Source organism: Nannospalax galili, unplaced genomic scaffold (assembly GCF_000622305.1).
Source record: "Nannospalax galili isolate Female #2095 unplaced genomic scaffold, S.galili_v1.0 scaffold786, whole genome shotgun sequence".
In the NCBI taxonomy this organism is placed as follows: domain Eukaryota; kingdom Metazoa; phylum Chordata; class Mammalia; order Rodentia; family Spalacidae; genus Nannospalax; species Nannospalax galili.
Genome location: NW_008355774.1, coordinates 76,152 through 88,607, shown reverse-complemented (window position 1 = coordinate 88,607; position 12,456 = coordinate 76,152). Strand labels below are relative to the sequence as shown.

The following is a 12,456-nucleotide window of genomic DNA, read 5'->3' as shown; positions in this document are numbered from 1 at the left end:
CCAGGGGTGGTACCACCCACAGTGGGCTGGGCTCTCCCACATCACACAACAATCAAGAAGATGCCTCACAGACATGGCCACAGGCCAGTCCTATGGAGGCAATTCCCCAATTGAGGCTCCCTCAACCCAGGTGTGTCAAGTTGACACTAAAGCTATCCAGCACAGAAGGCTTCTGGAAGGAGGTGACATTAAGGGGAATCCTACAGGGGGAGGAAGCTCTGGTTGTGGGGATGGTTGAAGAAATTGAAGTTTAAAGATATTTGGGAGCTCGAGATGTAACTCAGTTGGTAGAGGGCTTGCCTAGCATGTAGGAAGCCCTGGGTATGATCCCCAGAAGTGCATGAACCAAGTGTGATAGCACGAGCCTGTAATCCCAGCATTTAGGCGATGTAGGCAGGATAATCAGGAGTTCAAAGACACCATTAGCTACATAGTAGGTTCAAAACCACCCTGGGCTCCATGAGACCTTGTTTCAAAAACCAGAAACAAACCAAAGAAATAACAATTAAAAAAACAAAACAAAACAGATTTAGGGGCCTGAATAAATGACTCATTGGGGAAACTGCTTCCTGTGTAAGCATAAGAGCACCTGAATTGGGAATCTCCTGCAACCATGTAAGAGCTGGGTATGGAAAACTGGTTGTAACCCCATTGCTGGGATGGGGCTGAGGCAGTGGATCCCAGGGGCTTTCTGGCCAGCCAGTGTAGCAGAAGCAGTGAACACCAGGTTCATTGAGAGATCCTGTCTCAAAAAAATAAGGTGGTGGTGGTCGGGATAGAGAGATGGCTCACTGGTTAAGAGCACTTACTGCTCTACAGAGGACCAGGATTTGGTTCCCAGCACCCACATGGTGGTTAACAACAATCTATAATTCATTCTAGTTCCAGGGAATTGATACCCTCTTCTGGACTCCCTAATCATCAGGCATACACACAGTACCTGCAGGCAATAAAATAAAAACAAATCTTTCTTTTAAAAAAGTGATTAAGGGACTGGAGAGATGGCTCAGTGGATAAGAACACTGGCTGTTCTTGCCAAAGACCCAGTTCAAATCCTAGCACCCACATGGCAGCTAACAACTGTCCGTAACTCCGGTTCCAGGGATCCGATAGCCTCTTCTGTCCTCCGCAGGCATTGTATGACATGGGTGCACTTACCTACATGCAGGCAATACATGCATACACATAAAGTAAAAAATAAAATATTTTTTTAAAAGGTGGAGAGCAATAGAGAAAGGCAAGCCATGTCACCCCCATGTCAACCTTTGACTCCATACACAGAGTTGAGGCTATGGCTATGCTTAGGGTCAAGTCAAGGTGTCAACTCAGGAGATTTCTTGGCAGTTGGGCCTGAGTGGGCCCAAGTCCAGGGCTCTGACCCCTGTGATCTCACCTGCAGAAAGGCCAGAGGAAGCATCTGTTGTGTTTTCTGACGACAGCCATTCCTGTGCCTGTGCCTATCTGAGGGTTATGGTACTAAAGGACTCTTTAGTCTATGTGGGAAATGGGTTTCTAAATATGGATGAAGCAGGGTAGGGGTATCACAAGGCTTCATTTCAGAGCTGCTCTGCCTGTTCTAGCTCAGCCCAGCTCATATCAGTCCCAGCTCTGAGGTTCTATAGCTTCTCTGTGGCTATCCTCCTCCTTTCTTCCAGTCCCTGCCATCTCTCTTTTTGTTTGCTCAGGAGCCCAGTATTTCCAGCTAGGTTCCAGCCAGGGAACCCCAGTTCACCTGACCTGCCTCTGTTCTGCATCTGTTTCTAACCTGGCTGGTAGAACAGAGGGAGGAGCCCTTTTTGGGAATAGCAAGTGCAACCTTCAGACTTGGACAAAATGGGGCTGGGGCCAGTAGGACATAAGGTGGGTGAGGAAAACAAGCCTGGGGCAGAGGCTGTTTATCTAAAGGACTTGTGGAAAAGAGAACACAGGTCAGGGGGGAGAGGTAGAGCTAACAACCCTGCTGAAAGCATTCCAGGTCTGGGTTTGGGGTTTTATGAGAGGAGAAAGAGGGATTAGGGAGAAATGAGTACCAGAGGGAGGCAGAGTGAGGAGGGGTCTGGAGTCAGCCTGGGAGACCTGACAAGAGGCAGGTCAACCTGGGGAAAAGGGAATGGGAGAGCAAGAATTAGGGGAGAGGGAAGGTTAGGAGGTACAAAGGTTAAGGAAAAGAGATGCAAGGAAGACAGTGGTTCATCTCAGAGCCTATTGCTGAGAACTAGGATATCCTGGCTACAGCTGCTCAGGGCACAGTGGAGGTGCATTGTGACTGCAGAGACTCAGCTAATATCCCTAGCTCTGAGAGAAAGAAGCTGGTGCCCTGCTGCAGACCTCACCAGTAATTTGGGAAGCCTAGCTCTCCTTATCTTGCAGATGGGGAAACTGAGATCAGTGAGTCCTAGGGTCCTGCAGGTGCTGAGCAGGGCAGAGATGGTCTGACTCAATTTAGGCTGGTCCTTGAAGGATCAAGCCTGCTGGAGGGGGGTGACTGGTTCCTGATGTCCCTATTCTTGGCCCTCTCCCCTGTGTGCTGACTCCTTACACAACTCCCCAGGCACTCTCACTCGAGTTTTGCTCATTTCCGATGATCAGTTTTACTGAAGGCAGCCACAGCCCAATGCTGTTAACCTGAGCAGGATCCTGACACTCGCCCACCTAATGCCCGCCTTGCTGTGATGAGTCTTGTGGAGATGACTCTGTTATTACTTCATTTTATAGGGTTGTGGGCTGTGGCTCAGAGCTGTGCATACTTGCCTGAGGTCACAGCAAGTCACTGGAGAATTCAATCCCAAACCCACATCCAGTTCTACCCTGTTGTCATTTTCTTCAACCAGGATCCTTCCTACCCCAAGTTTCTCTCTCTGTCATTACCTGGGGTCTGTAGGCATGGGATGAGGGTGAGGTCACCTTGAGATGACTCTGTCTCTAGTATTATCTCAACTCTGCACAGTAGATCCCAAGGAACCTACAGAGTTACGATGGAGGCTGGAGGTCATGACCAAACAGCTCGTTTAATTGGTTTATTTGGGGTGTGTGTGTGTGTGTGTGTGTGTGTGTGTGTGTGTGTGTGTGTGTGTGTTTAGAGGATATCTTAAAAGAGTTGTTTTTCTACCCCTTGTGCGTCGGGTGATCACACTTTTTGTGTGTGTGTGTGTGTGTGTGTGTGTGTGTGTGTGTGTGTGTGTTTAGAGGATAACTTACAAGAGTTGATTTTCTCCACCTTGTGGGCCCTGGGATCAAACTCAGGCCATCAGGCTTGGCAGCAGGCACCTTTACATGCTGAACCATCTCACCAGCCCCAAGCAACTCATTTTAGAAACATTTTCTCTTTAGAAACAATTTCCTTCCTGTGCCCATTCAAAGAGAATGTGACGTCTTAATTACCTTTGCTCCTGAAGAAGTGCAGCCTTGTTTCCCTCCATTCAGGGCCAGGTCCAAGAAGGATAGATTGATGGACACAGGCTTCAACCTGTCCTCAGAAAACCTTTATCTGTTTCCAGTGACCTTCTGATTATGCTGTGCCTTGGGGAAGGCTTGCCACTCAGGATCTCTTTTCTTCCATCTTCCTCCAGCACCCCTACTGGCCCATAGAGATGCTGGATGAGGAGCATAGGGGAGTCACCTGGCATGGGCAGGTGCCATCCTGTGCACTTTTCTTCCCAGTCTCAGCCTGGATAACTGGGCAACCATATCATCCATTGTAAAAACGAGGCTCAAGACATATGTGGTCCCTGGCCTGGGGTCCCACAGCTGATGTGATTGACTACAAACCTCATTCATTGCTGCCCCTGAGAAGAGAAGTAGGACTTTTCCGGCCTCTGAACTCTAGCCTGTCGCCTACCTCCCAGGGCCTCCTAGACTTATTGGCCAAGCTGCTTCTTCCCAGGACTAGAAGTTCATGGAACCACAAGGCAGGGAAACTTGGATTTGAATTTTCATTCTGTCCTTCATAGATAAATGCCCTGTGTTTGGGCAGGCCACAGGCCTCTCTGAGCAGAATGAGGGTTGTGGGTCATAAGCCTGATGCCCTCTATACCTATCTTCCTCAGCTCCTGTATGACAGCCCCAAGGCCCGGCAGGAGGTGGACCACCACTGGCAGGCCTCAGGCGGCCCCCACATTGTGCGCATCCTGGACGTGTATGAGAACATGCATCATGGCAAGCGCTGCCTTCTCATCATCATGGAATGGTAGGCAGGCACCCTGCCTTGGAACCCTCTGGTGTCTTTGTGTCCCTAGGATCCCTGGCACTTTCCCTCTTCTCCAGTTAGCAGCTCTGAGTGCTATTCCAACCCCAGAGGAGTAGAGGAGTGGGCAGTCACAGGCCCTGGAACTGTGGAGCTGGTCACCAGGGATTGGAAGGACAGCAAAGATACTATTATAGCTCTGTTGCCTTCTTGGGCAAGACTTCTACTCAGCAAGGAGATGTCAGAAAAGGCTGTCATGTCCTGAATGTGTATGGGCAGGACGCTTTGGGAAAGAGCAGGATGCACCCAGCCCCTTGACTTTCTCCTTCCTATGGGGTTTGTGGCCCTACCAGATGTTGGGTGATGAGGCCTGGTACCAGGAACCAGGAGCCCGCCCCCCCTTGGATTTCTGCCACCAGCATTGGGGCTCGGCCTTATCCTTCCTCAGACTGTGTCCCCTATCTGGGCTTTGGTTCCTGTTGCCTGCCTTTTAAGTCTTTCTTCCCTCTGCAGGTTAGCTAGCTTTTCAGATTTGGGGTTCAGATCCTAGCTCTGCCACCCACTAGCTGTGGGACTGTGGGCAACTGCTAATCTTTCTGAGTCTCTGTAACTCATATGTTAAAAGTGGAGGAAGAGCTTAATAAGGCATTCACTCTGAGCTTGACTCTTCAAAGTTCCCCCTGTATATCATAGAGTCAATCTTCATAACTCTATGTGGTTGGTGCTATTATTCTCTTTTAACAAAAGAGGTAGGTGAGGTACAGAAAGGGGAAAGAACCAACCTAGAGTCACTCATCAGGGCATGGCACACACTAGGCCCTCAGAGAGCAGTGGATCATGAAACTGACAACTGACATCTTGTTTTACACTTGGGGAGACACTCTTGGATAGAGTTGGGGCTGCCCAAGACCTCACAGCCAGGCAGAGCTAGCACCACTTGAAAGATAGGAGCTTCCTGGCAAAGATCTGGCCCACCACCTTTTCTAAGTTCTCCAGCTTCTCCATGGCACAGGAGCTCAGGCCCCTGGTTCAGGGTTGGGTAAGTTGGTGATGCCCAGTTTTCTCCCTTTCTGCTTCTCTTTCAGCATGGAAGGCGGTGAGTTGTTCAGCAGGATTCAAGAGCGTGGTGACCAGGCTTTCACTGAGAGAGGTTTGTGCAGGCCATGGAATGAGTGGGGAGTTGGGTGAGAGGGCTAAACTAGCGTTGGTATAAGATGTTGGGCAAGGCCTGCTCTTCTCTGAACCTCAATCTTCATATCGAAACAAAAGTGAAGTGGAACATAATGTCCCATTCTCTCAAGGAGTTCTTCGAGTATGTGACATGTTATTGGAAATGGATTGTCCATGGCCCTGAGATGGAGGCCTCAGAGGCTTTTGGTGCTGACCCACAATGGAACTGACACAAGGCGATGTAGGCTTGAGGAAAGAGGCCTGGGTTGGCTATGAGCATCCTTGGATGTCTGGGTGGGTATCTAGGATGAAAGGCCTGGGTTGCAGCACTGCTATCTTATGCTGGCTTGCCAGACCATACTCGAGAGAAGGTAGGCTGGGAACTCTCAGGCCACCTGACTTTTAACTGGCATTGTGTCCTCCTTTGTGTCTGCAGAGGCTGCAGAGATAATGCGGGATATTGGTACTGCCATCCAGTTCTTGCACAGCCAGAATATCGCCCACCGCGATGTCAAGGTGAGCAGCTACCTGGGGGGACAAGAAAGGAGGTCCTCGCCCAGTCACAGCCCCTGATGGTTCTCAGTACTCATTAAATTCCTGGGCCTCAGCTTCCCATCTCAGACTGCTCTTCTCAGTCTATCCTCCCATGGTACAGCATGCTCATTCTGCTCTTGCCAGATGGACCTCCTTGTTTTCTTCAAACACTGGGTAATCCCAATAGTAATGAGAATAACTGCCTACTTCCAGCCAGTGGGTAGGCCCTGATAGGCAGTTCCTTTAATCCTCATCTGGTCCTGTAGGGTAGGGGCCACTATCCATTTCACAGATAAGCAAACTGAGGCCCCACACAATTTGTTTCGTTTCTTAGCTATAAGTTTTAGGACTATACAATGTGCCACATTTTAGATAGGGCCTTCCTGATGCTGTTGGGTCTTCTATGAAATCACATGCATAGTTGAAAAAGATTAGTCCACTGAACACCAACATTTGAACAGAAAGAAGCTCTTTGTTGGAATTTGAAGAAGGAACCCAGGTAGTCTCAGAACAGGGCCTGCTTGCCTTTCCAGGGGATAAGCTTGAAGGATATTTTGGAACCACAGTGCTCTAAATGTCCTTTACTGGAAAAACTGGGGTCTCCTAGGCAGCCCTACATGCACATGCATCAGCATTTGTACATGGGCCACTATTAGAACAGAATCTGCTTCTCCTTGTCTTTCTGCCTTTGGCTTATTTCCTTTTAAGCCTGGGTCTAGGATAGCTGAGAAGCTAGCCAATGTGTCCGGTTCTTCTGCTGGTTGAGTACTGCCAGCCCATACAGTTACCCTTTGATTCAGGAAACATATAGAGCCAAAACAGGTCTACCTTCTAAAGACTTGCTTTACTTTAGCCCTAAGTTCTCTTTTTTCCTGAGGGGAGAAAAGCCTTCTGTAGAGCAGATGCCTTTGTACATGCTAAATCTGCTTTTCCGTTTTTATTCCAATCCAAGGTCAGACCATCTCAAATAGAACCTGAGAAATAGCTCCCACTGGCTCCAAACTTGAGTGCTATCCCTCCACCCAAGCTTTGCTTGGGCATCCCTCCTGCTCCTCAGCATGGGCCTAGAGCCTACCTGTTCATGAAAAGCTAGCTGCAGGGCTGCTTCCTCCATGGAGCCCTGCTGGCTATCCCCATCTGCCAGGCCCATCTGTGCTTTGCAACCTGGAAGATTGCTTCTGCGCAGCTCCTGGGGTCTGAGTTGTGGGTATCTGTTCCCCCAAGCAACCTCAAGTGGGTCTGGTCTGCTGGCTTTGTGGGTCTTCTGAGCTGGGTGTGGGATGTGTGCTTAGCAATACTGGCTCATGAGCTGTCTGCCTTCTACCACAACCTCTTCCAGGCATTTCATGGTGCTTATACCATCGCAGGAATGGAATTTTCTACTTGGGGGTTTCCTATGGCACATGGTCATTCATAGCCTTGGCTGAGAACCTGCCTCACTTTCTTCTCTGTAAATGAAGGTATCACCTCCAATCCGTGTTGTTGGTGACCAAGGCCTGGGTCTTTTTTATAAAGTGGAACTGGCTCATTGTACATTGGGATGGAGGAAGGAAGTCTGACTAAAGGTCACCTTGGGGCTCTGTTCCCACCTGCACCTGGTGCCTAACTACACCAATGCTTTCTTTCTCTTCTGGGCCCAGCCTGAAAACCTACTCTATACATCCAAGGAGAAGGATGCTGTACTTAAGCTCACTGACTTCGGCTTTGCCAAAGAGACCACTCAAAATGCCCTGCAGACACCCTGCTACACTCCCTATTATGTGGGTGAGTCCTATGCATGTGGCTTATATTGCCACCTCCCCACACCCCTGCTATATATACACTGCTATGGAATGGGGCAGCCAGTAGGCTGTGGGAACTAAAGGGTTAAAGCCCAGTGAGGAGGGAGGGGGGAGCACTCTGTCTGCATGGAGGCGGGTGACATGGGGGGGCCGGAGACTGCAAAAATATTCTTCCAAACTTCAGCTTCTGCTTTTGAAAATAGATCCAGGAAAATTCTGGCTACGGCCTGTGAGCTGAATGACATCACAGCAGCTCTAAATATATATGTGATAAAAGGCTGCCATCAGCTCGGGACGGAGCCCAACCGCGGTTGTTTTTCTCCAGTTTTCATCTTCCTGGGATTCATATTCAGAAAATGGGCAGGGACTTTTCTCCTCCATTAGAGGAATATGGGGTACTTGTCACCTGCCTTGTAGGAAAGGGTCTCTTGAGCCAGGACCTGTGTGGAGCCTGAGGAGGTACACACATATTCATGCTTTCTGGGAAAGCTCTAGGCAGCCTCATGATTCGAAAAGACCCCTGTAGCAAGAGCCCCTTCCCCTAGAGTAAGGCGATAATGGGGGTGGGAAGCCCCAGAGATGGCTAAAATGGCACCAGGATGTTTTCTGCAGTACTTTAGTGTAAAATCTGGCCTGCTGACCTTATTGTGCTGATGGGAAGACTGAGACCAGTGGGTGGGTATTCAAGCTGACAGTGGAATACAGATCCCCGCCCTGCCCCGGTTCCTCCTTGCCTATGATCTGGGCCATACATTCAGGGAGACAAGGGACACAGCATGGCTGGTAGGCTGAGGCTCTCTTACCAATGGCCGGACCTTACCAAATTCTGAGCTGGCCTTCTCCCTTCCTCTCTCTTACCAAGTTAAGACTGGCAGAGGGGTCCAAAAGTAGCTAGGGGGCTGTATGAAAGCAGTTTTTTTTTTTTTTTTTTTTCTGGGAGCTGTCTCTCCCCCAACTTCACACACATGCCTTCCCAGAAGGTGCTAGACACCAGTCTGCTCTGCCCCACATCCCAGCCTGGGTACCTGCTCCTCACCTTGCCTAGACTTCAAACACCTTTCTGTTCCCCAAGACCTTATGGATGAGAGTTCTTTTATGCCCTCTGCTCTGGCAGCCCCTGAAGTCCTGGGTCCAGAGAAGTATGACAAGTCGTGTGATATGTGGTCCCTGGGTGTCATCATGTACATCCTGTGAGTACCATTCCTGTCCCCTTCCTTCACCTCTGCTTCTCCTTTTCCTTGTACCTTCACTGCCATTTCAGCGTCTCACTCCCCTCCCCCATGTCCTTAGTGAGGGACTTGTGTGTATCATCCCTTGGGTAGGCTGACCTTCATTTCTGGCATGGGACATACTCCTTGAGGCTGCCTGAAGGCCTCCTTATGTCAAGCTGATGATGCTCCTTAGATATGTCCAGTAGTCCAAAGAGCTGGTATTGCTGCTGTGATATCTGGCTACCTATCTTTCCAGTGAAAGTGAGAGAATGGGTCTGTTCAGCTCTTATGACAGTTGACCTCTCTCCTCTCTCAGTTTGTGTGGTTTCCCACCCTTCTACTCCAACACCGGCCAGGCCATCTCCCCAGGGATGAAAAGAAGGATTCGCCTGGGTCAATATGGCTTCCCTAATCCTGAGTGGTCAGAGGTCTCTGAGGATGGTGAGTGAGCCTCTCTGCCTAACTTGGTTCCTTTAACCTTCATTCTAGGAGATATTTGGTGTCAAACTGACCCATGTTCAAATCCAAGCTATGTGAACCTAGGCAAGTCATCTAACCTTTTCAAGCCTCAGTTTCTATGTCTTTCAAATGGGCTCAAACCTTGCCTCCCCAGAACTCCTTGTGTTCCTTGTTCATGTTTTTCCTTCTAGGGACCACAAATAATTCTGCCTTGTATTAGTTGTCACTTGTTGCTTAACAAATTATCCTGAACATTTAGTGACTTTAAAAAAGAAATAGTTGTTAGCTCATTGTTTCTGTGGATGAAGAAGGTAGGAGTGCCTATAGCTCTGTTTGACAGAGTTTGTGGTCATGGAAAGGGTTGAAGGACTATAACTCACTGCTCCCTTCTTCCCTGGGCTCCCTAGCCAAGGAGCTGATCCGCCTGCTGCTGAAAACGGACCCCACAGAGAGACTGACCATCATGCAGTTCATGAACCATCCTTGGATCAATGTGAGCACTTCTTCCATGGTGTTGGCCTGGAATAGGGCTGCCGGGCAAGAGCGTGGTGGCTCAGGAGGCCCAGGTACAAGGCTGGAATGGGCGCTTGCCTGGTGATGTGTAGGTACACTTCACCTGTAGCCTGGCTTTGCCACTGTCCCAGTCAGGCTCCTTCACCTCTTCAAGCTGCCATTTCCCCATCTGAAACTGGGAAAAGGGGATGTGGTGGTGGTAGCCTGTGCTTTACCACACAGCTCTAGGCTCTAATCCATGGGCTTGGGGTTTCCTTCTAGCAATTGATGGTGGTGCCACAGACCCCACTCCACACAGCCCGAGTGCTGCAGGAGGACAAAGACCACTGGGATGAAGTCAAGGTGGGTAGACTCGGCCTCAGTCTCCATGTGGTTTCCAGAGTGATAGTTCCTCAGATTCTGGAGTTTGGCTCCTCCCCTATACCTAGAGGATGTCAGTGACTGCCCCAGTGGTCCAACCAGAGCATGCTACCCAGAACTGGGCTGCTGTACTTTGCCATTCAGGGTAGTGTTGGTGCACCCTTACTGAGTGGAATTTTGAGCCAGGGACTCAGTGAAAGGGTTTTGGGTCCAAGAATTGCCCATAAACTCTTATGACCAACAGTATTTGGGAGGGTAGCTAGCCTTGTTTTAGATATAGTAGAGATCAGATGTGACCCTGTGAAATAGCACTGCAGAGCCCTGGGATATCCAGGGCACTATTTAAAGGTTTGAGACCCCTGGGGACCCAGGGAAATGTTATTCTCTACGGGCCTTGTGGTTCTTGTGCAAATGCCATTGGTTCTATTCTCTGTCCCAAATAGCCTTGGTGTGGTCCCAGGGAGTCACCACTTTTCTGTGCCTTAGTAAGCTCAGTGTCCATTGCAAAGGATTGTAGGGAGGATTATGTGACACAAAGGGATTGGCCCAGGGCTAGGCAGGGGGGATTGGGGGAAGAGGGCACAGTGTAGTCTGAAGGCTGCTGAGGCAAGAGATTGATGGCTTTTAAGGTTAGTCCACCCTGATCTCTTCTTTCTCCCATACTAATTGTCGACAGGAGGAGATGACCAGTGCTCTGGCCACCATGCGGGTAGACTATGACCAGGTGAAGATCAAAGACCTGAAGACTTCTAACAACCGGCTTCTCAACAAGAGGAGGAAAAAGCAAGCAGGCAGCTCCTCTGCCTCACAAGGCTGCAACAACCAGTAACTCATGGACCCTTGGAGGAGACAGTAACAGACTGCAGTGTGCTGAGGCTCTGGCCAGAAGGGGCCAGAGTTATTTTTATAACAAAAAGATTTTTTTTTTTTGTTTTAATTTGTCACTTTGAACTTCAGGATGGAGAGCCCCAGCCCAAGCTCAGTAGGCTCTCCTGGGCCTAAGGGCTGGGGAGCCTTCTACTATAGTGGAAATAACTCTCTGCTAGCGAGTGAGGCCACAGCTCTGTCCCTGGAATGTGGCCTTAGCCTTCTAGACTACAGGGAGTTATGGCTGGGCTTTCCCTCTCCTACAGAGACACCCCCTGCTGTGTGGGCAGATGGGTCTGGCCTTGAGAAAGGCATCCGGCCATTGGTTGCTATGGTGACCGGAGACCATGTTGCTGTCTGTGAATGCTGAGCAAGAGGGGGAGGAGGGCCAATCAAGAGTCCACCTCTGCCTTCTTAGGGAGGCTTGTCGCTCTTACACTGGCTGTCCCTCTCAGGTTCACCCCTCTTTAGTCTCCCAAAGGCTGCAGGGTCCACCTTGCTTGCTTCCCTGGGTGGTCCAGCTCTGCCTTGCTGCAGCTCCAGCCCACATGGGTCCCTGGGCCTAGCCATCCTGTCACTCTACCCTGTCCAAACAGTAACTTCTCATCTTAACTGGAGGTGTGCGTGTATCCATATGTGTGTGTGTGTGTGTGTGTGCGTGTGTGTGTGTGTGTGTGTGTGTTGGGGGTATATCTAACCCTTTTCCACTTTGGAAAATGTCACTGTGACAAAAAGCCCCCGTCCCCTCCTGCTCACTAGATCTCAGGTAGAAAAGCCCTTTTTGCTGATAGCAAGGGCTACCCTTTGGAATACGTTTGTGAAAGGGGATGCTCAGCTCCCCATTAACCAGGGGCCTCTTTCTGTACTCTAGGTCAGCCTGAGGTGGTAGAGGGCTGCTGTAAGCCATGCTTACAAGATCTGGTCCCCGCTTTAGCCTGGGTTGGAGTAGAAAGGGTCCTTCCTGGCTGATCCAGGCTTAGTCAGCCCTCCAGGTGCCCAGGGCTTGATAGGTGGCCTGACAAGTGCCTGACACCCAGCCTAGTTCCTGGCTCCTGGCCTTTCTGATAGGCTGGGAAACCTTAAATCATGACAGGTTGGACAGTGCTACTGGGTTTTACATCTTGATATTAATAAACATCTTTTTTGACATTTTTCTCTGATTCCTGGGTTTCTCTTTCTCTGCCTAGGTGAACAAAAGTGGCCAAAGGGCAGGTGCTCACTCCACTAGTGAATTCACCCTTGCTGGAGAGGGTACCTCAAGCTTAGTAAACATTCCAGGCTGATTCCAGCACTCTGTACTCAGTGTTGAAAGGTCAGAGGGGCTGAAGGATGGCAGCTGCCACATGCCCCCAGTTTTGTGCCACCCCTGTGCACTGTG

At 49.8% G+C, this 12,456-nt stretch overlaps 1 protein-coding gene across 2 annotated transcripts in view; it reads left to right on the top strand.

Moving 5' to 3' along the window:
• Positions 1–12,231, top strand: part of Mapkapk3 (MAPK activated protein kinase 3) — a 33,169-nt gene extending 20,938 nt beyond the window's left edge. The window contains exons 3-11 of one of the 2 annotated variants that reach the window (XM_008853096.3): positions 4,047–4,186; positions 5,269–5,333; positions 5,790–5,869; positions 7,528–7,651; positions 8,783–8,858; positions 9,196–9,320; positions 9,746–9,831; positions 10,113–10,193; positions 10,888–12,231. In XM_008853096.3, coding sequence (XP_008851318.1) covers positions 4,047–4,186; positions 5,269–5,333; positions 5,790–5,869; positions 7,528–7,651; positions 8,783–8,858; positions 9,196–9,320; positions 9,746–9,831; positions 10,113–10,193; positions 10,888–11,040 — 930 coding nt within the window. In that variant the 3' untranslated portion in view covers positions 11,041–12,231. Of the gene's footprint in view, positions 1–4,046; positions 4,187–5,268; positions 5,334–5,789; positions 5,870–7,527; positions 7,652–8,782; positions 8,859–9,195; positions 9,321–9,745; positions 9,905–10,112; positions 10,194–10,887 lie in introns of both variants that reach the window. The other variant, XM_017803231.2, reaches the window with a different exon arrangement.
• Positions 12,232–12,456: the final 225 nt, after the last annotated feature.